Consider the following 24,549-nt stretch of genomic DNA (forward strand, 5'->3'; position numbering starts at 1 on the left):
ACATCAGCCTTTGTCCTCTCCTCCTCCTTTCTGTATTGAGGTGTTTCGTTCTCTGTGTGGGAAGCCATTGTCCCACCGTGTGTGGTGCTGCCAAGGCTGAGGGTGCTGCCATGCTGTGCTGCAGAGGGGCTGCTGGGGCTCGGGCACAGCACTCCTGAGGGCTCTGCCTCCACACCTGCAGAGCTGGACCATCACAGTTTTGGTACAGCAAGTCTGTAGATCTGTATCAGCCCTGTTCCCTTCTTGTGTAGGGGAAGAGCTTCCTCACAAACTAGACAAAGATGAGAAATTGGAGTCAATGATCCTGTGCGTCTTTATTCCTAGGCAGTCCATGGCTCAGAGAGGAGATAACCTTTACTATTGCCAGCTGTTAGCCACCTTACTAATGTACAAGCTTTAATACTTGCAGATATTAAATGCATACAGCCAGACTGCACTCTTGTAAGAGATTTGCACAGGAAGATAAGCAAATAATCTGCTACAGCTGTGCACTTAAAACAATCATAATGGCAACAGGATTCTCCCCAGAGACAACATGAGGCCTTCCTCAAAATAGTTTTCCCAACCAGTTGTCACAGAAACTTTTGATCTGCACTTTCTAGAAGAGTCATACTGATTTTCAAGTCATGTACCCTTTTTCAGAAATCCAATTTAAATTCAAAGCTGCATGGAGTTCTGCACTGTAGGAATGAACTCATGAATTGACAGTTCATAAAATTTTGCCTGCTGGGAGTGGGCTGTGTAGCCTTTCAGTCAGCTGAGGCTAAATGTACTGTCCTGGGCTTAACAAACAAAATGAATTCAAGGGAAAAATGTGATGAAGATGTGACCTGCACAGAGCCTCTGCAGGTTTTCCACCTCGCTGCTTGGCTCAGAAAAGTATGTGGTTCTCCAAAGATGAGATCTCATAGGATATCTTAGTAGTAAGGAAGGTTGATTGCCTTTCATTTATCAGCATGATGGGCTTATCACTCATCTGGCAAGAGAAGATCAAGTGAGGTATTAAAGGCTTGTTCACAAAGGAAGGTAAAGGTAATTATTGTTCTCATGGGGGAGGTATTACATTTTGAAACAACCTTCAGTAAGAGTGGGCAGTGACATGCTGATATCTAAGCCTGAACAGAGCTTGATTTGAAGCATAAGGTACATCTCTGTTCATGTTGCTGGAATTTTTTAGTGTTATTTATTTCTTTCTTCACTGAGAAGTGAGAAGTGGTGACAGGATGCCCAGAGAAGTTGTGCACGCTCCATCCTTGGAAGTGTTCAAGGCCAGGTTGGATGGGGACCTGGCCAACGTAATCTGGTGGAAGGTCCCTGCCCATGTCAGGGAGGGTTGGAATTAGATGCTCTTTAAGATCCCTTACAACCCGAGCCATTCTATGGTTCTGTGATCCATTTCATAACTAAGAAATGAGTGGTGTTCACCTGAAGTAGTCTGTCTGTACTTGGCAGTAAGAAATAGGTGGCTATTATTGCATTATCATATCTTTGAATAATTTTTATTGATAGTCTCTTGACATTTCTAATCTAAATCTTCTTGGAAACAGGGATAAATCAACATACTGTTTTTTGAAGTGAAAAATGAAGCTTGGATGTTGATTGAGATTCTGGCTCCTTACAGATCAGCCTGAAGGCATCTTCACATCATTTATACTGCAGTTATTCAGCCTATAAGCACAGAATGGCTGTGTATTATGCAATCAAGTCCACATAATTAATTTTTTTAAAGTATTCCCACACCCATTTTCAGATCTGATTAGTAACGTCTGATGCATGTGGACTGTAATTTGCATTCTCAGTAGTGAACTGCACAATTAGCAGATTTTGGTCATATCTGATTAAACCAGTTTTACAGTTTAGACAGACTTACCATCTGTAATGGTTTTTGTGGTCTGCAGCTCACTGTAGACTTTCCCACCAGCATACCTACAGAGTGTCTGTTGTACATTCAGGCAAATCCATGCAGAATGGATGTGGAAATAGTTCTATAGGCATAAATTCATTATGTTGCTTATATTTTAAAAGACACATGAATTCTTAGATGAGATTAGAGCTTCTCTAAGTCATTTTTTTCAACAGTCTTACTATAGCTTTGGGCTTCAATAAGTATTTATACAAGTGAAAGGAGCCCTGTGAATAAGCCCTGCTACATCCATCCAGTCTGTTAAGTGTCCTTTTAGACAGCTGTTTCTGAACTCAGATCTCCTCTTTGCAACCCTTCCCTCTTCATGAACGTCTACAGGCAGGTCAATATCTTCCCTCTGGCTGAGGAGATACTGACCTTAGACATCAAAATTCTTTCATGGGATGATGGAGACTTGAAAATATTTTGTAAGCACTGAAAACATTTGAGCAATTAAAAACTAATCTTTGTGTGTTTTCTGTATTTGACCTGGGTTGAAAAGGAAAACCTAAAAAGCAAAGTATGAAAGATGATAATGTAAATACTGCTCATGTTTCAAATTAGTCTGAGCAGCCTTTGCTCTTTATTTAAGAGGTTTGCAATTATGAGACAATAAGGTCCAAAGGGAAATATGTTTTAAATATCATGCTGATTTCTTCAGCTCTACAGAAGATGACAGTATGAATGTCAGTATGAATAAAAACATCTGTTGAGGAGTATATCTGAAGCTTGGAAAATTGGTCAGAGGCAAAATACCAGATTATGTGTACAAATATAAAATTAGTGTGGAGAAGGCTCCAGATGATAAAGTATTGTTTTCCTTTCAGTTTTCTTCCAGTCTTTACATATAACTGTGATTCATTCATCATTATAACCATCTGCAGGGATTCTTGCAATACAGCAAGGAGTAACTCAATTTGTCTTTGGGGTATTTATGTTCCATGCAGCAAAGGGAATCTGTTAAATACAAATGAAGGGATTAATTGATTTATGTTAGCGGGAACATTGATGCTACTTTAGTAAGTTGCTGACTACAGATTAGAGCACCTACATGCAGATTTTATAAAAGTTCAGGACATTCCTTGAATTCTGCAGATGGATGGAAGCATATGATTCATTCCTAGAAAAACATGCAGTTGTTGTATATGCTGATCTACTGAAGCTTTTCTCAGTCTCAACTAAAACACAAATGTGACACTACAGTTCTTCTCACCTTTGGTGCTTCGCAGCTTTGATGGACCTTTGATGAAAGCAGCTATTGAATTTATATTTCTCCAATATTGCAATTAAAAGATGATAGTTAAATAATCTTAATGAAGCTCTAAAACTGGAGTCATACAGGGTCTTGGCGCTGTATCTCTGAGTTATTACTCTGCAAATTATTTTCTTTAGTGTTCACTGGAGAAAGGAACCTGCAGCAAGCCTTTTCTTTCAAGCTGTTAGCGCTGTATCCAGACGTAGCTGTGAAAATATTAATCATCAGTCAGCAAAGGGAGTCTAACACCCATATTGGTGAAACTGAGTCACCTTTGTCTGACAAACATTTAAATATTAGCACAGCTTTGCACAGGTTGTCTCTAAGAGAAATAAATAGATGATCGTGGTCTGTTTCAAAGGCACAGTTTTTGAGTGGATTAAAATATGGTGGTTTTTGTCCCATAGAAAATTAATATGAACGTAATCTCACAGTGCAGACAAGATGCAGCCTTTACCGAAATGCTTTTCTTCTCAAGTTAATTGCATTATCTGAGCATATTAAAAATACTGAGCTCTGAAGTAGAGCTTCTGATTTTTTAATTAGTTAAAGGGATATGTGAAAACAAGATTAACCATGTCAGCCCTGTGGTTCTCAAGAACAAAATTTGCACTACTTATGAAGGTGGATCATAAACGTTTTGAAAGTTTGACAGGCACTGCTTTTAGTCTGCTTCTTTTCATGTCTCTATCAAATTTCTGTACCTCTTTTGACCCCCTTTTTTTGCTTTTTTCTATCTCTTCCCCATCTAATGGCTTGGTATTTTTTCCCTTAATTTTGTGAGATGAACATCAGTCTTGACTGGAGAGAAAGCCAAAAGAAGAGATAAGTGCCTACTTACTTCCTCATTCACTTGCAGTCAGTAGGAGGTTGATGTGTTCCTCTGGGGTGGATGTCAGAGCTGCTGAGTGACTAGTAATAATTTGGAGAGTTAGTGCAGTTGACTTGTTCTTGCATAATTTACAGCTGGTAACTAACGTGAAATAGAGAATTTACTGGAAATGCTTTCTTCTCCCCACACCCCATCACTAAAGGTATAGAGTGCCTTCGGATGCCTCCTACCTGTCGTTATGATTTGAGGGGATTCATCAAACTAGTTGCTCCTTATTATGTATTGAAATAAATATCTTGTTTGAATAAAGGGTGTGTCCAGATTTCTTTTTCATCCCTCAAAGGAAACTTGTTATTACTGTATTGTTTCTGGTATTTCAGGAAACCCAGAGAAATGCCCAGACAAGTTCTTGCTGAAGATCAAGTTGAGCACTTTCTTAACAGTCAAAACACTTTTAACAGCTGGGTTTCACCTGAGTGGTTGCAGTTTCCTGAGTTTTCAGCTTTGGAAAGATTGATGAAACAAAGAATTGTCAGCATTTTGTTTTATCAAGTGGGCCTTTTTTCCTGTTAGCTGCATACAGTGTGTTAGTCTCTGTTTTTTGTTGAACTACAGTTCTTCACTCATGATTCCTAGTTGTTGCTGTGTTTCTGTCTTTGGATTTGGCTAAAACCACAACCATGTCAAAAAAGGCAATCTCACCTGAGGTCAATAAGGCAGACCAGCCTGTGCAGGTGGCCCAGATACTCCATTTTAGTTGTGATTACTTCCCCAACTTAACTCGGATGCCTTTTTCTTTCCTTTATTGCAGTCTTTGGCAATGCTTTGCAAACTTTAACCGAAAGTTGTGTTTGTTTTTCCTGAAACAAGAAATGCTCACCACTCAGCCTGAGGTCAGACAGTGTTGCACAGAGTTAAATGTTGAATAACCAGGCTGTCTCATCCTGACTGCTCTGTCATCTCATATCTGCAGTGTTAAACACCACCTTCCCTGCATCCTGCAATGAAGGACATAGAGCAGCACTTTGTGTCCTTGCAGGGTCCTGCTGGTTCCCACTGCACCATGTGCATGTCAGGGCTGGAGCAAAGAGGACGTCTCTTGGTAAGGGGGAGAGAAAGAGTTAAGGCTTATCAAAGTATTTGTGTGAATGTGGGATGGAGATGGATTTTGTGACTGAAGGTGTTTTCATACAACAGATACTTGCTGGTTTTGTGAACTACTTGTGAAAGGCTTGCACTCTGGATGAGTTTTTATGTCTGAAGTTAAACAAGTGTAATCCCTGTTCATCTCATCCCCTGTTCTTCCCCAGCTACTGAGGTAATTCCAAATTGATTTATTTGAGAAAAGGCTACAATTTAAAACAGTTTTCCCCAAACAAATGCACTAAAACATGATAATCCTTTAGAGGCACATCCCTAGATTGTTGCATCTTGCCTGCCAACCACAGCTTCTTCTGCAAGTAAAGACTGAAAAAAGGGAGAAGATTTTCTGTTGAACAGAAAACATAATTTAAGAAACCAAGTTTCTTAAAGCCCTCTGCAAATGTCAAGCTGCAGATTTCAAATGAAGTTGAGGAATATGAAAACAGAATGAGCATAGTGAACTGGTCATTCAAGAGATGAAGAGGGAAATAGTTGCTTCTAAAAGGAAGCAAAAGCCTTACAGAAGAGGCAGAAAGTATTACGAACTAGAGAAACAAACAGCATGTAGGCATTGCCAGCTGGTGTGAAAGAAGAGTCCTCTGGGCACAGTACTTCTTAAGGAAAGTAGAAAAAATAAAGGAACATAATTCAACAAGGAAAGCTCAGGAGCTGTGCCAGAGCCTGGTTGACAGTAGAAGTAAACTAGACCTCATAAAACCAGACAATGTTGTAAAGATCATCAGATTTGCAAAACAACACTATTATGAAAAAGACAAAAGCAGTAGGCTATTGCTAACATTGAAAAAATAAACAATGTGTAAAATAGTCTCTTCAGTCTCCAGAGGGGCCAGCCAAAGGATATCCATGAGACAATTTACTGTGTATCTTGCAGGATGTTAATACTGCTTGGAGACAAAAGTGTTTTATTTAAGTCACCTAAACTATGCCAGCAGATCAAATGTTCTGCATGAAAGGCATTAAAAGTTAGTTTAATTACGGAGAATATTAAAATTAGTATACTTGAAATGCTTAGACCCCTAATATCTCTCCTGCAGAATTTTTATAAATGTGTATAAAAGGAATCTGGAGTGAACAGACGGAACCACAGTTGGGTCAACTTCTTAATGAGACACAGAAAGAAGGAAAGGCCCTGGCATCCAGATATAGTAATATTGAAATATGTAGAACACCTACTCAGCTTCATCACATGTAACACATCTGTTTATTAAATCAAACTCTTTCTTTTGTTCTTATAAACAAACTAAATAACCTTGCCTACTTACCCCAGCAGAGCTCCAGCCAAGTCACTTTAACAGGAAGCTGAGAGAGATCAGCATTCATGACTCGTTTTTCAAGCCGAATATGCAAAACAGCCCACCTCACAACTAACATTAGAAGATGAAAAACTGATAACGTGATCTGGCAGTTCTCAAAAGGGATCTTAAAAAACTTCTGGCTAAGTCCCAGGTTTAGGAATTAAATATTTATCCAGAGTCAAGTCCAAATGCTGCAGTAAAAATTAACAGGACCCTATAAGCAAGTTTCTCATTTTCATACCAGGGCTTTCTCCATCATCTCTCATCTTCACTATGGTTGTACAGTAGTCATATAGACAGCTCAGGCAAGTCTGAGGACCTGACAGTGTAGTGCTGGTAAGGTATTACCTGAATTGTTGACAAGAAATATATTGAAATGTTTTGCAAGGCTTCCTCAGTTTGCAACAAAAGAACAAGTGAATGTTTTGTAGCATTAATAAATTCCACCTGCCCACCCCCTCACCCCCCCCCCCCCTTTTTTTTTCTTACAAATCTTTGCAGAAAAGTTATAAACCTTTGGAAAATATTCCTCCTTTGAGTATATACTCTTTCTTGTTTGTATGTCCCTTAAGGAATTCATCCTAGGCTTCCTTTTTTTTGAGCTACCTTAGGGAATCTCTTGTTATGCCAGAACTGCTCTTGGCAGAAGATAACCATAGCTTGGTAACCTTTTCAGATTTATTGCTTAATAGTGGAAACTTGTCTTTAGACACTGAATGTTGGTTTCTTAAGCTGATTGCTTCTGAATTTCTTGCTTTAATTTGGATTATACAGCTCTGTGTGTCTAGACTATTTTGTATTTTATTTTATTGGTTTTGCTCAAGATGTATGATTTGTTTGTATAATTATCTGGAACGTATTTAGACTTGCTACTGGAGGAGACACTCATCCCTGATCCAGCTGATGTGTGGTTGTGTGAATCAGCCATCTAAATTATACCTCCAGAGCAGATAGGTCACTGCCAATCGCTGCGAGGGAGAAAGGCAAAGAACACTTGTGAGAAAATGAGTAGACACAGTCCTTGAGAGAAGAAAAGGACTAAAGCTTTCTCAGGTGTTTTATTTTGAAGACGTGCAATACTCCCTGTCTTTTCCTCATTTCTTTCTCTCTCTCAAAAAAAATATCTAAGTTAGCACTTCTCCCACTGCAACCTGACACAAAAGACCTTCTCAAATAAATCACTCGTGCAGTTGACTGGTATGACACAGTGTCAGATGCTGTCTTTTTGATAAGTTCATTTCCTAAGCAATTTGTTTAACCCTTTTTATAGACATTGTTTTCTCTGACTAAGTCGTGAGTCATGAGTACTCCAGGGAAATGTCACACTCGTCGCTTGTTTCTCTGCCTGCCTGCCTTCACCATATGATTTTTAAGCCAAAAGGACAAGAGTTCCTCCTTTTGTTTGTGCCATTCTGCTGACAGCTGGCTCTCATTGGCTCTGATTGGGCTACTCTAGAGGCTGACCTTATAGTTGTTATAAGGCAAATGAAGTATTTGGAAAAGAGCCCCTTCCCTAACCCAGGGCATCAAGCAAAATGAAGAAGCTTTTAGGAGCCTGTTATGATGGGTATCACTCATCACGAAATTTGTGTCATGATGTGAATGTAATTTCTTGTGTCTCAGAAGTCAGTTCCAAGTTGCTCTAAAGTAGCCACCACCAAGATGAGGTTGTCTAGGAAAAATCAAAGTGGTTGTTTTTCATCCCAAAGGCTCGCTTCAGGACGCAAAAGCTGTCATTCACCTCAGCAGAACAGATGGGCTGAGGGCTTGTAAAGGGTCATTTTGGATTTTTTTTCCTTTGGGGAAAAAAGTCTGTTTGCCATCTTACAAAAACCTCTTCTTTGCAGTTTAGATTGTACATAGACTCATAAATTTGAACAAGTATATCCAAACTGGTTTGAATTTTCTGTATTATCTGTGCCTGAGGGCAGCTAGGGACAAGTGTTTGCACCCAGGTACGGTGACAGAAGGCAATCGCAAAGACTGTGGCAGCCTCAAAGGAACACTCCCCTTGGGAACTGACTTTCTGAGGAAGCAAATGTAATTACTAGGAGTCCTGGGCATGCCTGCTGTCACAAGAAAGGAGTGTCCCAAAGACTGTTCCAAGATACTGCTGTTGGTAGCTGTAAAACCCTTATCTAATTCAATGTAAGCACAAGGCTGTTGTCTCCCTGTCCCACTCCCTTTATCTTCCCCTTTCTCTCCCTCTCTTTTTTGTTTAAAACTTTAGAGACTCGAACTATATACTTCCATGTGTTTTTAAGTGGAAAAAGCTTAGGAAATGTTCTAAGGGAAGTATACAAGTTACTGCCTTGTATACAATTTGGCTTGTGGCATGCAGGTCCTTGAAAACCAGGTGCTCTGTTTCTGATCCTAATCCTTTCTGACTGGCTGCTGTGCCACAATGGCATGAGCTGTATTTGGAGGGTTTATCTCGGGGACCCTGCCTAGATCCCTTGCATTGCTTTTGAATGTAGTGTCATTTTCTCTAATGAGTTACTGCTGGCTGTAAGCATGCTGTACTTCAAAGGTCAAAGGGCATTAATCCTTCTCTTAAGGCTTATGTGATGAGAAATGTGGATGCTGGAATTGCTGCCATGCAGAGACAACTGGATCCTGGCCACTGCTTGTCAGGGCAGCTTTAGAGCTCATACTCATAAAGGACTGAAGCCAAAACCCTTTTGTCAACATTTGGGTTGATACTGAAAGAGAATGAGTGTGTTATGAAATTCTCTGCTAATCATGAGACTTTTCCAGCCTAATTACGTCATCTAAACTTCTGAAATCTTCTTTGTTCTGTCTGTAGGGCCGTACTGTGGTAATGTGATGCCTGTCCCCAAAGAAATCATTCTGGATAGCAATGAGGCAACTATTCACTTTGAGAGTGGATCCCACGTGTCAGGACGAGGCTTTTTGTTGTCCTATGCCAGCAGTGATCATCCAGGTAAGGTGATATCCAAAAGTAGTAGAAGATTAGTGGGATAGCTCCCCTTATTTAATTATCATCTTTACAGACATAGAGATTTAGCCTAAATGTTTGTTCCTAAGTATTTCCAGATTAGCATGAGCCATGGTATTTTTAATAGCATGTATGCAAGAAGCAGTTGTAACATTGACCAGGTATAATAACTGCTGAAATCCTACATAGACTATTTGGAATACAGGGCCAGTGGAGGGGAAAATAATGCCTTCTCCTTGAAGCTCCACTGTGTTTTGAGCTCTAGCATCCATCATACTGTGATAGAATGGAGGGTTAGGAGGGATTAAAGTTTTCATTCCCACATTTAATGTTCTGGATGTCTGTTCAACTTGAAGAAGGTGTAAAGCATAAGAAGAGTAGAAGAGGGAGTTGAAAAGAATGAAAGAAAACCATAGCTATTGCTTCCAGTCTAATGAAATTGCTAAAGTATTATACAGAGAGGTCATTAAATGTAGTTTCATGTTCCGGCAAATATTTGTCTGTATTTTTACATCCTACAATGTGAATTGACATTTGTAAATTTTCACAGATCTAATCACCTGTTTGGAACGAGCAAACCACTACACAAAGGCTGAATTCAGGTAAAGAGGGTTTGCAGCTCTGCATTCTGGCTTGCTTTGCAGTATCTGTCAACTGATTCAATTGTTAGAAAATGTTAAAGAGCCTTGGTTTTCTGGAGAAGTGATTTTTTTTGAGTAATGGTTTAATGCTTGGTTGTGAGAAGCAGCAGTGCAGAATAGAAGACTGTGGCCCAGAAAAATGATGGAATGGAGTTGCAGAGCTCTCAGCAATTCTCATTAAGTGCATACATATACATGGTATATGTAAAAAGAGTTTCCACTTTGAAATTCAAAGTAGCCTCAAATTCCAGTGCTTCCTCTGGGAGCAGATCACGTCCCAGCTGATACAAGATTATCTGAGGACAAGCTATAATTTCTCGGTTCCTTGAACTTTGTGATAGGTTTGAAATGGTAATAAATTGTGCTCTTTTGGCTGCTGTCTGGATGAGCATACAGGCTTCTTATCTTACTCTGAAAACTTGTGTGGTAGCATTTCTAGAACAAGAGAATTAAATAGAAATAAATGCCCTTGCTAAACTGCTTTTCTGGTTCTTTTTGTGATACTGAGTTCAGTCCACCTATGAACTCAAGGGCCCATTTATTTGGCTCCTAGACTCACTAACAGAGCATCAGTAATTTAGAGAAATTACTGCTAAAATATTTATTGGTTTGAGAGCATTTCTTTTATGGGAGTTTGTTTGTGTGTATTGTCACTACAGTTCATGCCTTAAACAAGCCTTTCTTCTCTCACTACAGCAGATACTGTCCTGCTGGCTGCAGAGACATAGCAGGTGACATTTCTGGGAATATTGGAGAAGGATACAGAGATGTAAGTATGCAGGGTAATGGGAGCAAATTTATAAAGACAAAAGAAACAAGAATAGAACAACTTGGTTTCTACTTTTGCTGCTTGACTTTTGTTAGTAATTCTTCTGGGCTGTTTTGCTATACCTTTTATTATCAGTATATAAGTAAGTTATCAGTATATAAGCACACAGAGACGCTTTTCAAACAGACAAATCAATTGTGTGAGAACAAAGTCCACTGATTGTCAAATATACCTACTGACATGTGGTTTTGGCTTTCTGGAAAAGGCCTGCCTAGTGTTTGTCCTTCTGAGGCAGTGCTCATCCATGGATGAAATATTTCTATGATTTTAGCTTTTACTTGTTTGGTGTCCACATGTGAAAAATATACATTTCAGTAACACGTGGGCTTTCTCTAAGGTTATGCCTGCAGTATTCCTAGCATATGCTCTGAGATGAAATAAATATTAAACACTGCCTAACCACATCCCACTGGTAACTACCGACCTCCTGGGTTGTTTTAACTTCTTCTTCAAACTGAAAAAGTTGAAGTGGTTGCATTTATCCACAGTTCATATGGCTCAGAGCTCTGCCCTCTCTGTGCCCCTCTCCCTGGACTCTTCTCTTGTCATGTCTGTGAAATCTTTACCTCTCTCACAGTGGAGTAAGCCTAATCATACCACTGAAGAAAAATCCCACCCTATCACAGTCACTGAGTTTCCAAAAAGTCAGCGCTCACGTTTAACCTGTTCATCCAGTTATTCAAGCGTGCTGGCTCCAGCCTGAAAAGTGGCAGAGCTGAAGAAACAAAGAAATGCCACATTACATTCTCATTAGCTGGAGTTATTCTGCCCTTGGTTCCAATGGTTAGGGCAGAAAAGCAGCACATGGCATGACCTCATGCAGATTTTATCTGCACTGAGGAATTTGCAAAAGAAATTTTCCCTCCACCATTAAGGAGGATTTTGTGATGGGAAGAAACTGCAGGGCTCCCCTGGAGATGTGCTGCTTTGTGCCTCAACTCTCCCCACCCCTCCCTGGAGGGGACAGCTCAGCACCCCAGCTTGTCCAGTAGCACAGCCCAAATTGGGCCAGTGTGAACCTGCCTGCAGCCTCTTTCTACCTTTCTCTGTCCTGTTCCTGCTTCCCATCCCCAGCCCTGTTATTACCACCTAGATGGCACATGAGTTGTCCTGCCTGTATTTTTCAGCACTATCCCACCTGAGATAATGGGAAATGGGCTGCACTTAAAAACCCAGCAGCAGCTACTCAACACATAGCCAAAGCCCTAATGTACACCATAATTCAAATCCTAAAGTGCAGTAATAGATAGGTCTGTCTTCAGGCAACAACACCAAGGAATTATTGATTTATCTTCCCAAGGAAGTGTGTTGCCTTGCCTTTGACTTTTTTTTTTCCTGAGGAGTGACAATCTTACAGCACCTTCTCAGAAGCAGATCATTTGTTTTTGAAAAGAAAAATTACTTTAGGAGACGTATATTTTTCAAAGATTACTCCTCTTTCTCCCTCCCCTGCCTCTTATTCCTCTTGAGCTTTTGCTGGATTTTATGACTGTAACACCTGTATAGTGGTAGCTTGGCAGGGAAGGCATTAGCAGTTTGTCAGATTGATTTCCCTAGCCTTGGCTCCTGCCTTTCAGACGTCTCTGCTGTGCAAATCTGCGGTGCACGCCGGCGTGGTGGCGGACGAGCTGGGCGGGCAGATCAGCGTCACGCAGCACAAGGGCATCAGCCGCTACCAGGGCGTCGTCGCCAACGGCGTCCCCTCCCTCGAGTGAGTACCACGGCTGGGCACAGGGCACTGCCACCACCTGCACAAGCAGGTGGGACACCGTCCTGGGGAGGAAAGGATGTTATGAGTGTTTGTAGGGCTTTATCAAAATGGTGTTGGTAATGGAGATGGGAAGAGGTTCCAGGTTTTCAGTGGCTCTATACCATGTAGAGTGGTATTTTCTTTTTTTTTTTTCCTCCTTCTGTTCCTTCCAAAACATATCTACAAATTACTTTGTTAGCAGATACATGAGAGTATGATGTTCTGCAACAAACAGCTTTAATCGATGTGCTAATAAATCATGATAAGCTCATGTTGAAGTTTAAAAAAGGCTAGGAAAAATGAGTAGGTAAAAAGTGCCATTGAGCCATAGGGGATTTAATGAACAACTTCTTAAACATTGTGCTTTTGACATGTTCAGAGTTTTGCTCTTTTAGAATATTTATAGAAAGGGTGTTATATTTACTGCTTATCTTCTGACTTTTAATTGTACTGCTGTTGAAGTAGAAATAAATCCTCTAATCTCTATCCAGCACAGTAAGACCTTCCAGCAACTGCTTCTGTCATTCCTGTTGGTTTATAGTTTTTAATTTTCAAATGTTATCTGGATTTTACATGAGGCCTTTTTTTTTCTTTTTTAAGAAGGGAAATTTCCATTCCATAACCTATGAGAGCTAAAGCAATATGTAATTTTTATACTATTTTCCTGATTTTTCACACCCTCCTGACAATTTTACAATCATGGTTTCATTCATTAAAAAAAAGGCATTCATGTGATCTGTTGCTGTGTTTAAACTTCAGCAGAGACTGAAATGCTTTATATACAATGGCACTGGAGTATACAAAGCTGGGGCATATGTAGATCATAGCCAAAGAACTGTACCGCCTAAATATTTTCTATTTTTCTTGAAAGTTAGTTGCCAAAGAAAATGCATGTAAAGTGTTCTCAAGCAAAGCAGGACTGAGAGCTCTGGTCAGGCACTAAGCCCCTCCATAAAACAAATAATACAAATTCTTTCCATGACACGTGCCAGCTTAGTGAAACCCTAAGTTAAATATTTTGTACCTTATATAAAGATGTTACAGAACTGTTCATGTACATTCATATGCTTGTGACCCTTGATAATCCCAGTGGAGTAATTTGGACAGTAGCACATCAAATTTTATAATGAAAGGGAGTTGTGATTCCCATTTGTAATTTTTTTCCTAGTACAAGAGCCAGTGGGCAAAGAATAAAGTGTGTAATTCTGCAAGTGTGCACTTGCTGGGGGCTTTATCCCATTTAATATGAGGCCTCTGAGCGAGCACCCTAAGGAGGAGCAGAGCCCCTGCAGCTCTCCTGCCTCTAGGGGCAGACAGAGGCACTCCTCGAGCATGATGCACATCTCCAAGGGACAGAATTGCCCCGAGGAGACAACAGTAGCTTTATACAGGTTATACAGGAAGCCACAGGCTCACTGCCTACAAACTAGAGGGCACAGGGTTTGAGAAAAATAGGAGTGTCAGCACAGAGCTTCCTAGGATGTTTCTGCCACACCTGGCAGCTGGGACAGTCTCTAGAACAGATGAACTGTTGGTGTGAGCCCAGGAGAGGGACATTGGAGTGTGTAGGAAATGCTTTTGTTTCAAAACATGAAAAAGGGCTCTTAGAAACAGTAGGCCTGTTTACTAAGAAAATGGACCAATGCATTTTGTGCTTTAAAAAATCTTTTATAAGAGGTATCTACAAAGCTGCATGGCTTCCCTGTTCGGCAGTACCTACACGCTGAAAGAAAATCCTGCAGATGAGCCAATGCCCACAAGAAAAAATTGGTGCTTGAGCAGCAGTGCCTTAAGAGCTTTTAGGATGCCCTTAAATAAGAGCTTGCTCAAGCTTTTAAAATCTCATTTATAGTAGATTTCAGTATTAAAGGTTTAAATTATTTAGGGACTTTAGCCGAAATTGACCTCATCAAAAGCTGCTGCTGGAGTGCATCGAGCTGTTTAGTGTTGTGCTGTGAACATGGAGTTATGTCTTGCTCACCCAGCACCCTGCAAGAGCTGACCTTGGCCTCCCCACTCCATCTCTATTGTGTTTGTTTGGCTCCATCATGTGTGAGGCTTTCACTTCCCATGATCCATGTGCAGACCTGCACCCCCAGATGCTGTAATGAAGCCTGAGTGGCTGGATTTATCGGGCAGTTCTGATACCCCAGTGCAAATACACAGGGAGGGTGCTGTAGCATGGCCTGTGGCCTGTGACTGTACATCTGCACACGTGGAATCGTTTGCCTTTGAAAATGCAGGAGACTTCATGCTTGTCAACAGTGAAAGATGAGATTTGGGGTTAACCTGCACTGCTTAGGAGAAGCTTGCTTGAGACCAGCTCTGGCAAAAAAAAAAATGAAAGGTGGGATCCTGAAGGTTGTCAGGCAAATGAGGAACATGGAGTGATAACCTCCCTTAGAGGACAAAGTGGAACCTGTGTGACAAAATTCCAGCAGTCACATTAGGAAACTGATGAATTACCACTTACTGAATTGGCTTGTTCTCTTTAGTGAATTACAGTAGAAATTTATCAGCTTGATTTCATAGCTTTGTGGACCTTAGAAATGCTAACCTCCTCTATTTGTTAAATTTGCAGTCCTCTATTTAAAAGGGTCCTGGTTGACTTTTTTTCATTATAAGTATTCAAGGAGCACTGTGATGCTGTTTTGGGTAGGTTTTACTGATTACCTAGGTATTTATTTTCTTATTTTCTCTTGAAATTAATTTCTTTGCATTTACTAAAAAATCAACAACTGTTTTGGCTGTGATGTGAACTGGTTTGAAGTGAGCAGAGTGCATCTGATTGCCCTTAAGGATTGCCTGTGGGGAAGATGTGGGAGGGAGGGCTTGTGTTTCCCCTTCTAGCTACTCAGCTGCCTACATGCCCAAATAAATCAGCTCCCACCCAGAGCTCTGAAGGGCTTCATTTGCCTGTAGTCATTAGTTTTCCCTCAGTGACAAAAAAAGGCAGTGTTTTTATTGACCTTGACATGGGACTACTTCCTTATTCCCCATTTGCAGTGCTCTCAAAACATATAGCCCTGCAAAATATATAACACCCTGGTAAGGCTGCAGACAGTAGCTTGGGGGGAAATTTTCCTGGCCAAAACCAAAGAAAGGGCAGCCTAAAAGGGAACTGTCTCCATACTTAGTGCAGAAGTTGTTTTACTGCTTAGTCACGCTAGCCAAGGCTTTTCAAAAGGGGCCAGCGATGCATGCAGCTAATTGAAGCGACAGCGGAGGGGGCAGATTTTCAAGAAATCCAAACTAATTTCATATTAAAACCCTGGCTTTTCTTTTTATTAGGCAGCCAGTTGGAGTCATTGCTTCTGGAGTGAAAACTCAGGGGCATCTCCTTGGCAATTAGAAAGCAGCTCCCTGAGAGGCCAAGGAATACTCAGCTTTCCCTGAGAGTGGTGATTTTATCTTGTACTGCATTGTGCAGGACTGTGTGGAGTGGCCCAAGAAATGGCTTTTCCCCTGAAGCAAAATAGTCCATGTCAAAAGGAAGAAGAAAAAGGGAGCCATAGATGTGGTTAATGGAGCATAAAGAACCATTCCTGATGGGAGATGCTGGCCATGGTTATAACAGAACTAGTTTCCACCCAGGTTAAAACAAGGAGTTTTCATCCCACTTTCGTCCTGTGACACACCTGTAGCCCAAGCAGGAATGGCCAGAGCTGGTGTGGTTTAGTCTCCATCAAGTGTAACTCTTTCACAAGCAGCAGGAGTAACAGGGTGATGCAATGGGAAGTTACTCTAAAGTTTAAAAAATGCTAAAAGCCATTTAAAAATTTACCTGAATTCAGTCACAGTGAGAGACGCACTTGAGTGCTCTTAAGGGGGTCAGCATCCAGCTGGCAGAGAAAGAGGCTGTTTGGCCAGAGGTGTTTTACTGGATAAACAGTGATTCTGCAGCTCTACCTCAGTACTCCTGTGACCACCTCATGAGAGGCTGAATTACCTTTTTCTTTTCTTGCAGTGGTTCTCTGTCAGATAAGAGATTTACGTTTACTTCAAATGGTAAGAAAAATTGCTTTGTTTTTAGCTATTTAAATATTATCTGTAAAAGTTTTAAAAAATAATCAGGAGAATGTCAGGCTGTGTCTAGGAAGGATATTTTAGGATAACAGTTTTTTAAAATTGGCAAGTGAATAAAAAAATGAAGGGATCTGAAATGAGCTAGAAAAAAACCCACAGAATATGTGCGGTCATACGCACATAGATGAGAAACAGAAATAGTATTCTGCTGTTACATTTCTGGTGCCAGCATATGAAAAATGACAATCAGATAATCCCATTTTTATGTACTTTAGGCCACAGAAAATGAAAGCAGTTTTTCTTCAGACATTTGTAATTTCCATCTTCATCATACAAGTGGAGAAAGAAAACATAGGAGAAATTAAAATGTATTTATATTACACTGATACAGAAGGCATTTTTGTTTATGGCTTTCTAAGATGCAAAACCCTCTTTTAATCTGTCAAGCCATTCATTTCCATAAAACACAGCAAAGAGGGGGGAAAGTTCGCATTCGTTCATTTGAATTATATTTCACTCACTTGAGATAAAATCATTTACTATTCGACTGAAAACTGTAGAGCATGTATAGGCCTTTGAATCTGCCAAGGAATTATTTTTAACTTCATTGAACCATATTCCACTGGCCTGTTTTCTCTGAAGAACCTTGATGTGCAGAGACTTTGTGGGTTCTTTGGTGGAGTTTGTAGTGCTTACCCACAGATATTATCTTCATGATATCACATCTTGGCAGCAGTATCAAGGAGCTTCTCTAATGAGTAACTTTCCTAGCCCTAATTGCAGGTGGGAATCATGAAATATTTACAGTAAAGTATTCCTCTCAGTACAGTACCTTCATCTGTGAAATGTTTTGTATAGCAGAATTAGTTAATGCCAATCTCAAAACATAAATATTATGTTTCAGAAGGAAAAATTTAAAAATAAAAAATGTCTTCACAGGAATGAGACAAAAGTGCAGAGATTAAAAAACTAAATGGCAAAAATAGCAGATGTAGTCAGAAGGTGTCATGTATGTAGGAGTTAGACTGGTAAAGGATTGGGACTGCAGCACTCTGGTACTGGATCATACACTACAAATTGACTGGTAAACACCACAGCTAATGGAGAGCATCAGGCTAGCACTAGATTCAGCAATGTCTGACTTTGCTGTTGTGGGTGGTCTTCAAATGTTGCTAGCCTAATATAAAAATATCCTGTGAAAATGCAAAATAACTCCTTCTGCCTGTCTGTGTGGGGACTCCTAGGCTGCAACAAATCTCTCAGTCTGGAAGAGGGATTCCTCTCCAAGAGCCAGGTTACTGCATCTTCCTACTGGGAGGAGACCAATGAGTTTGGGCAACTGCTCCTGTGGTCCCCAGACAAGGCTTGGCTACAAGTCCCGGGACGGTCTTGGGCCTCTAACCACAGCAGCACCCGCGAGTGGCTGGAGATAGACCTGGGAGAGAAGAAGAGAATAACGGGTACGTCGCTCTCTGGTTATTACACTGTTTCAGCCGGAGAGGAAACTGAATGCAGCTGAAGAACTGATAGTGCACTAATGCAATGCTTCTTTTGTTGAATGTAAGGAAATGTTCTGCACTCAGGAATATTATTTTCGTGTTTAAAACAAGAAACTGTTTACAAGACTGGTCTTCCTACGAGGATATAGGATTGAACTCAACTGTGCATATCTGATCGGTAAAGATGCTGACAGAACAAAATACTTAAACAGGGAGCAGTAGAGTCTAGGTAGATGACCTGGAATCAGTACGAAATGTGAAAATCACAGCCTTTGAAACAAGGCCTAGGTGAAAGATATTCCTGTTTCCATCTCTTGATTTAGTTGCAAAAATATAAATTACAGTTGCTGCTAAAGATGTAAAGATGGCCAATACAAACCATAATATCAAAAAGCAATTTTCATTTTGGAGTCAGAGAATCACAGAATGAGTAAAACTGGAAGGCACCACAGTGGGTCATATGGTCCAACCTCAAGCAGGGCGATCCTAGAGCACACAGCCCAGGATCATGTCCAGGTAGTTCTTTGATATCTCCAGTGAGAGAGACTCCACAACCACTTTGGGCAGCCTGTTCCAGTGCTTGGCCACCTGCACGGTAAAGAAGTTCTTCCTTGTGTTCAGGTGGACCTTTCCATTCTGCCCATTCCCATATTCTTCCCATTACCTCTTGTCCTGTTGCTTGGCACCACTGAGCAGAGCCTGGCTCCATCCTCTTGGCACCCTTTTTTCAGATCCTGGTGGACATTGATGAGGTCTCCTCAGTCATCTCTCCTCAAGGCTGAACTGACCCAGCTCCCTGAGCCTTTTGTGCTCTGTTAAAAATATCCATTGGTCTAAGTTCACAATTTAAAACAGATTTCTATTCTTCACCCAAATTTTAAATTCAATTTCCACACAGTTTGAAAAATAAACTAACACCTTGAAGACCAAGTTTTCCAAATTGTTTTGGCTTCTGTGTTTGCATTTGGAAATGTTCCCTTAAAACAGGCACATAGCAAATGAAAATGTTTCTTGTATTTTCTTAAAAGGGATTAAGACCACTGGTTCTGGATCCATGAATTTCAACTTTTATGTGAAGACATTTACAATGAACTATAAAAATAACAACTCAAAATGGAGAACTTACAAAGGGATTCTGAGCAATGAAGAAAAGGTAAGGGAAAGTGGGAAGGGTAGGAGAACACAAAATGATAATGCCTGTGCTGTCTTAACATTGAAGGGCAGGCTTTCACTGTCAAGAATGATTAGGAGTTTCAAACTTGTCTGGACTTGGGCTGTCTTCACTCAGTGTAATTTATGGCTACGGAGCAGATAGTGAGCTTGTCAAAACAAGGAAGTTATCCAGGAATTGGTGAAGCTGTGGGACACACACAGGGAGGCATGTGTATGTCTGCACCCATTTTTAAAAAAAGTGCTGTAATTGGAGCTGTACAGCAGCTGTTGGGGCAAGTCCTTAGCTCAGCTCAGCATTTGCCTGTGCCAGGGATGCTGTTGATGGCACCAGCAAAGCTGAGGGTCAGCTCCAAATGCATTTGGATGGTCAGTCCACCTCCCCCCGCCAAATGAAACAACCCCTCAGGGGAAGGGCAGAACTGCTGGTGGAGTTTGAAAACATTTTCCCCTGAAACTTCATGTTTTCTTTCAAACAAAAGAAATCCCAAAAGCTTTCCTCCCTGTCCCCAGTGTTCAAAGTCAGACCTCCACTCATCATTCCTGAGGGATCTCAGCTTGCCTCAGGAGAAGGCTCTACCATCCTCAGGGCTGATGGCAGTTTTTGAAAACTTGGCAGAGTTGAAGAGAGATTTCCTGCTAGCTCTGCTTTTCTTAGCTTGCATGGCAAGGAATTTCCGACATTAACGGTGTTAATATTTTTTAAAATGTTAAACTGAGGGGATGCTGGCCCAAAGAGTGACAAATCAGCCTAGTAGTGGGTGAACTGCAAAGGCTTAGCTATTTAAAATATGCAGGCTTGCAGTTTCCCACAGTGACTTGTTATATACAAATATCCTCTGAAAATATTACATACAGTCTTAGTTTCAGCTAAGGTGCATAACAGAACCTGTCCCATCTGAACCCTGTATGGCCTGGCATTTTATCTAAGGCATGCTGAGCTCACTGCTCTGTCTCATCAGGGTTTTAAGCTTTCCTAGGTTGGGCTGAAGCATCTCCAAGAACTAATATTGCAAGGATGGTTGTTCTGCACAAGGGGCTGAGCTGATTCTGGGTAATAATATATAAATGCAGTAACAACTGTGTAGTCAATAGTCATTCTTCAACTTTGATATAGAAAACTGACCATTTTACTAAAATGTCTAGAAATTGTTCACTTCAACTTTTTCCTTTTTATGTTTTATTCGCTATTTCCAAGAAAGGGTGCTGCAGTGCTCTTAAATAAAAAATGATAACATTATATCAGCATACATTAACTGGGAATTACACAGTATTGAAACGGTGATAATCTTTCTCCTCTGAGCTAACAGAAAAATGTGATCATCCGGCACAACTAAAAAGATTATTTCTTTCCAGAGCTCTCAATTCCTAAAATCTTGTGGCTGAATCCCAGGTCATCAGTGTGTTAGTCTTCGGATGAAAATCTTTGAAGTTGGATGTCAGATGCATGTTAAAGAAAGAGAGTTTTAAAGCAGGGCAGACAATGTGTGCACCTTTCGTTGCAGGTGTTCCAAGGCAACTCCAACTCCGGTGACATAGTGCGCAATAACTTCATCCCTCCGATCGTGGCCCGTTACGTGCGGATTGTCCCTCAGACCTGGAACCAAAGAATAGCACTGAAGCTGGAGCTGATGGGCTGTCGAATAATGCCAGGTATGGGCAAGCAGTGCATGGTGCCTCTAAAGCCCCCTGTGCTGCCCAGTGCCACTGATGCCCCCTTCTCTCTCGCAGCCAACAGTTCGTTCACGCATTCCATGTGGCAGAAACCGAGTCAGAGCACCGAAACCTCCCTTGGAAAAGAAGACAGGACTGTTACAGAACCCATCCCCTCCGAAGAAACTAGCTTGGGTAACACTACCTAGCACTGCATTTTCTCTAGGATGCATCATGTCTTCAGCCCAGTCTGAGTGAACTTTAAACTTTCTCACAAATCAAAACTTTTATTTTCCCTTCAGACTTTAAAAATGACAGAGCGAAGAGGGAGGAGCAATAGGTTCTTTTTGTCTTAAGGCACAGAAAGAGATTGAAAGCCTTAATTTTCCGTGATGTGTTAAACATTGGGCTTTGGTTTCCCTGTCATATTGGTTGATTTGCCATGCTTGGTGGGTGGCTCAAGGGAATACAGTGAGCGCTCAATAGCAATTTTTGGGAGAGTTCTTCCTCACTCATCCTGTATTTTAGAATTTTTTAGCATGTGAAGTAGTTGTCTCACTAAAGTGTTATCTTCTCTCCACACAACCATGACTCCTTCCAGAGCAAGTTCCCAGCTGAAAGCAGCATACAGTAGTGCCTGATTGTGTAATTAAACACTCTTCCATAATGCCTGTGTTTATGGGGGCTCAGACAACCTCAATTTGTGTGATTCTCCCTGAATTTGCAGTCTTCATCCTTTAATGTTGTGGAGCTAACTTCTTAGACTTTAAAAAGCAAACAAACAAAACGTGGTGCTTATACTGACTGTTTGGTGGGCTCCTAGCCAGGCAGGAATTGCCAGACCCACTGTACCAAATACTAGTACCCATTAGGTAGCTGAGAGTTGTAGAAATACCTCTGTGAAAAAACTAGTTGTGAGAAGCAATAAGTGAAAGAAAAAAAACTCTGAAACTGCTTGCCAAGAGCAAGCAAGCTCAGTTCATCTGTGCAGCAGTATGAGTAAACCATATCCATGTTCACTGAAAATGAAATCTACTGAGATTTCATCTGCTAAATTGTAAATACCCTGTGGACACTTCTACTGCCTTATTCTTACAGCTGGGAAGTGTCTGTAGAAACAGGGAGCAGCATGCTCCTGACACAAGAGCCACCCCAGTGCTAATTTTCAAATCCCTGCTCTAAAGCATGTTGTGTTAGGATTTAACAGTGGCTAAACAGGTTTTTCCCTAGGTTCCCTCATGGAAATCTTTGAACCATTTTGACTGAAATGTTTCAGCCAGTTCAGCACGAGCCAGATACTTGGCATGTAAAATTGCAGTCTCCTTTGGCAGATTTATAAGCAACTGCAAACAGACTGTGTATGAGTGGCTTTTTAAAAGTCATCTAGTGTGTAATAAGAAAGAACTGCTCTTTGTAAGGATGCATATAGATGCCAAGTCAAGTGCAACCCTTGAGAAAGTATATTCAACTATTTTGTTTCAACATTGTCCCACACGGCTACGTGGCATCCTACCATGGCTGAGAATTGTCTTTTAGTTTTACAGTTGTACATTTTCATGCTTTCTTCAAGAAGCATTCCTACAACATTATCCACCTTTTGCTGTAGTAAAAATTACCAGCTTTAGAGTAAATTACCTTTTAAACTTTTATATCTTCTTTTTTCTCACGCAGGTTTAAAGCTTACAGCTATAATTGTCCCCATCTTCATCGTGCTGTTTCTGTTCTTGTTCTCTGGAATTTGTATCTGCGCAGCCCTACGCAAGTAAGATGCTGGTTTTTGTCAAAGGAAGCACTTGTGGGTACCTAGCTAGTATGTCCAACTCTGTGGCCTGTTTCCAGAGCCTCCTTACCAGGGAGCTAGGAATGGATACTATTTGCCTATTAGTCTTTCTTTTAAGTAGAACTCAGCTGTCTCTGTAAATTGTATTTCTTACTGTATGCCTCCCCTAGTCAGAGAAAGATGAAGGTAAAGCAGGTCAGAACTATGCATAACCAACTGTTCTCTTCACCCTACATATACCCACAAGCATTGAGGTGTAAAGCAGTCAAAGACAGCATAATTTCCACACCAAAGCCAAATAAAAATTCAGTGAAGAGAAGGCAGATTTGAGCTATCTATCTGGATAATTTTCTTTATTTTCCTCCTGTTGTGTTTCTGCTTCCCAGCCCTTTAAGTTAGAGCACTTAACCTAGCAGGCTGGAAGCAGAGCTCGCCTCTGTGGAGTCACACACATACCCTGGTGTAAGCAGCTAAGACTAAGCCATTTCATCTCACAAGACTGAGGACTGAAGAATCACTGCTAACTGTGCTTCCTGCTAGATGCCCATTCCTATGAACCTGTGCTTGCATGTCGAACCAGGAAATGCTTCTGTCAGCAGATGGCAATTTGGAAGTGTAAGCAATACTCTGGTGATGCTGCTTCGTCATCAGTGATACTCAGCTCTGCTCTGGATTCCCAGTAAATCTATAAAATAGCCAAAGAATTCCAAAGAGCAGACCCAAACATAGCCCAGAGTGACACATCTAGACATAGACACATCAAACTGATGAGTGCCAGCCCTGGAAATTTGAACACCAGCACTCAAAACTTGTGCATAGATGGAGAAAAAGAAAATGTCATAGTGCTGGTTTGCATGCCTGATGTTCCAGTAAACAACAACCTCCAGGAACTCGAAGTGAAGCCTTGTCCTCAGCAACTAAATAAAAAGGCTCTGCTGGAGCTAAGGCATGAAGCTGAAATGCTGTAAGTACTGATGTTTATAAACCCTTTCCTCTCCTCGCAGGCGAGAAGCCAAAGGACTTTCCTATGGATTATCCAGTACTCAGAAATCAGGTTAGTGGAGAATCCTGCACTTTGTCCTGTCCTGTCCACTGGGCCAGCAGGAAGGGGTTTATGCAACTGAGCATTTAATGCTTGTGAAATAGCATCCACATTTCCTCATTCAAATTCACCTCTTCATACAAGGGAAACAGCAAATGATAGTCCCACTTGTGTCATCCTAGAACAGTGCCCTGAGAAACAATATAATTTGGTTTCTATGACAGAAAGGCAATTAACAAAAGATCTATTATACAGAGTGCATAAATTAGCATGTAAGAGTGCTCCCAGGTGCCCTCCTTTTCCTTCCCACTTCCAAAATACCTATTTTGCAGAAAATTGCTGCTTTTCTTTTCTTTTCCCCACAGCAGAGGGGATTGCCTTTCTCTAAGAGAGCAAGGGATAATAATTTTTTATGGCTTTAATATTTTCTTCTCACTGCCCTCCCTAGCTGAAACTGTATTTATAAAGCCTAACAACAGTGAACTGTATTGCATGAGGGATTGGCTTGAGCACACTGCTTTAGGAGATGACTGCAAAATCCCGATGAAGTATTTTCTTTGTCTTGCTCAATAACATTTTCTAGAGTGGGGTTCCCATCAGCTTGGCAGTTGGGGTGTTTTTCCTGGCCAGCCACTTCTGTAGAGGAATATTCTTCTGAAACTCAGCTTTCCATAAAAAACCCAAACCACTGAGAACTTCATATGTCTCTTGACAAGTCTCTTGCAATAGCTCAGCTGCAAAATTTCATCCC

At 40.9% G+C, this 24,549-nt stretch overlaps 1 protein-coding gene across 1 annotated transcript in view; it reads left to right on the top strand.

The window, feature by feature from the left end:
- Positions 1-24,549, top strand: part of DCBLD1 (discoidin, CUB and LCCL domain containing 1) — a 46,120-nt gene that overhangs the window by 15,780 nt on the left and 5,791 nt on the right. Inside the window, exons 3-13 of the mRNA XM_064413001.1 lie at positions 9,256-9,393; positions 9,959-10,010; positions 10,746-10,818; positions 12,456-12,589; positions 16,596-16,636; positions 17,899-18,114; positions 19,182-19,306; positions 20,829-20,976; positions 21,055-21,171; positions 22,648-22,738; positions 23,761-23,810. Coding sequence (XP_064269071.1) covers positions 9,256-9,393; positions 9,959-10,010; positions 10,746-10,818; positions 12,456-12,589; positions 16,596-16,636; positions 17,899-18,114; positions 19,182-19,306; positions 20,829-20,976; positions 21,055-21,171; positions 22,648-22,738; positions 23,761-23,810 — 1,185 coding nt within the window. The remainder of the gene's footprint in view (positions 1-9,255; positions 9,394-9,958; positions 10,011-10,745; positions 10,819-12,455; positions 12,590-16,595; positions 16,637-17,898; positions 18,115-19,181; positions 19,307-20,828; positions 20,977-21,054; positions 21,172-22,647; positions 22,739-23,760; positions 23,811-24,549) is intronic.

Source organism: Passer domesticus, chromosome 3, assembly GCF_036417665.1.
Source record: "Passer domesticus isolate bPasDom1 chromosome 3, bPasDom1.hap1, whole genome shotgun sequence".
Classification (NCBI taxonomy): domain Eukaryota; kingdom Metazoa; phylum Chordata; class Aves; order Passeriformes; family Passeridae; genus Passer; species Passer domesticus.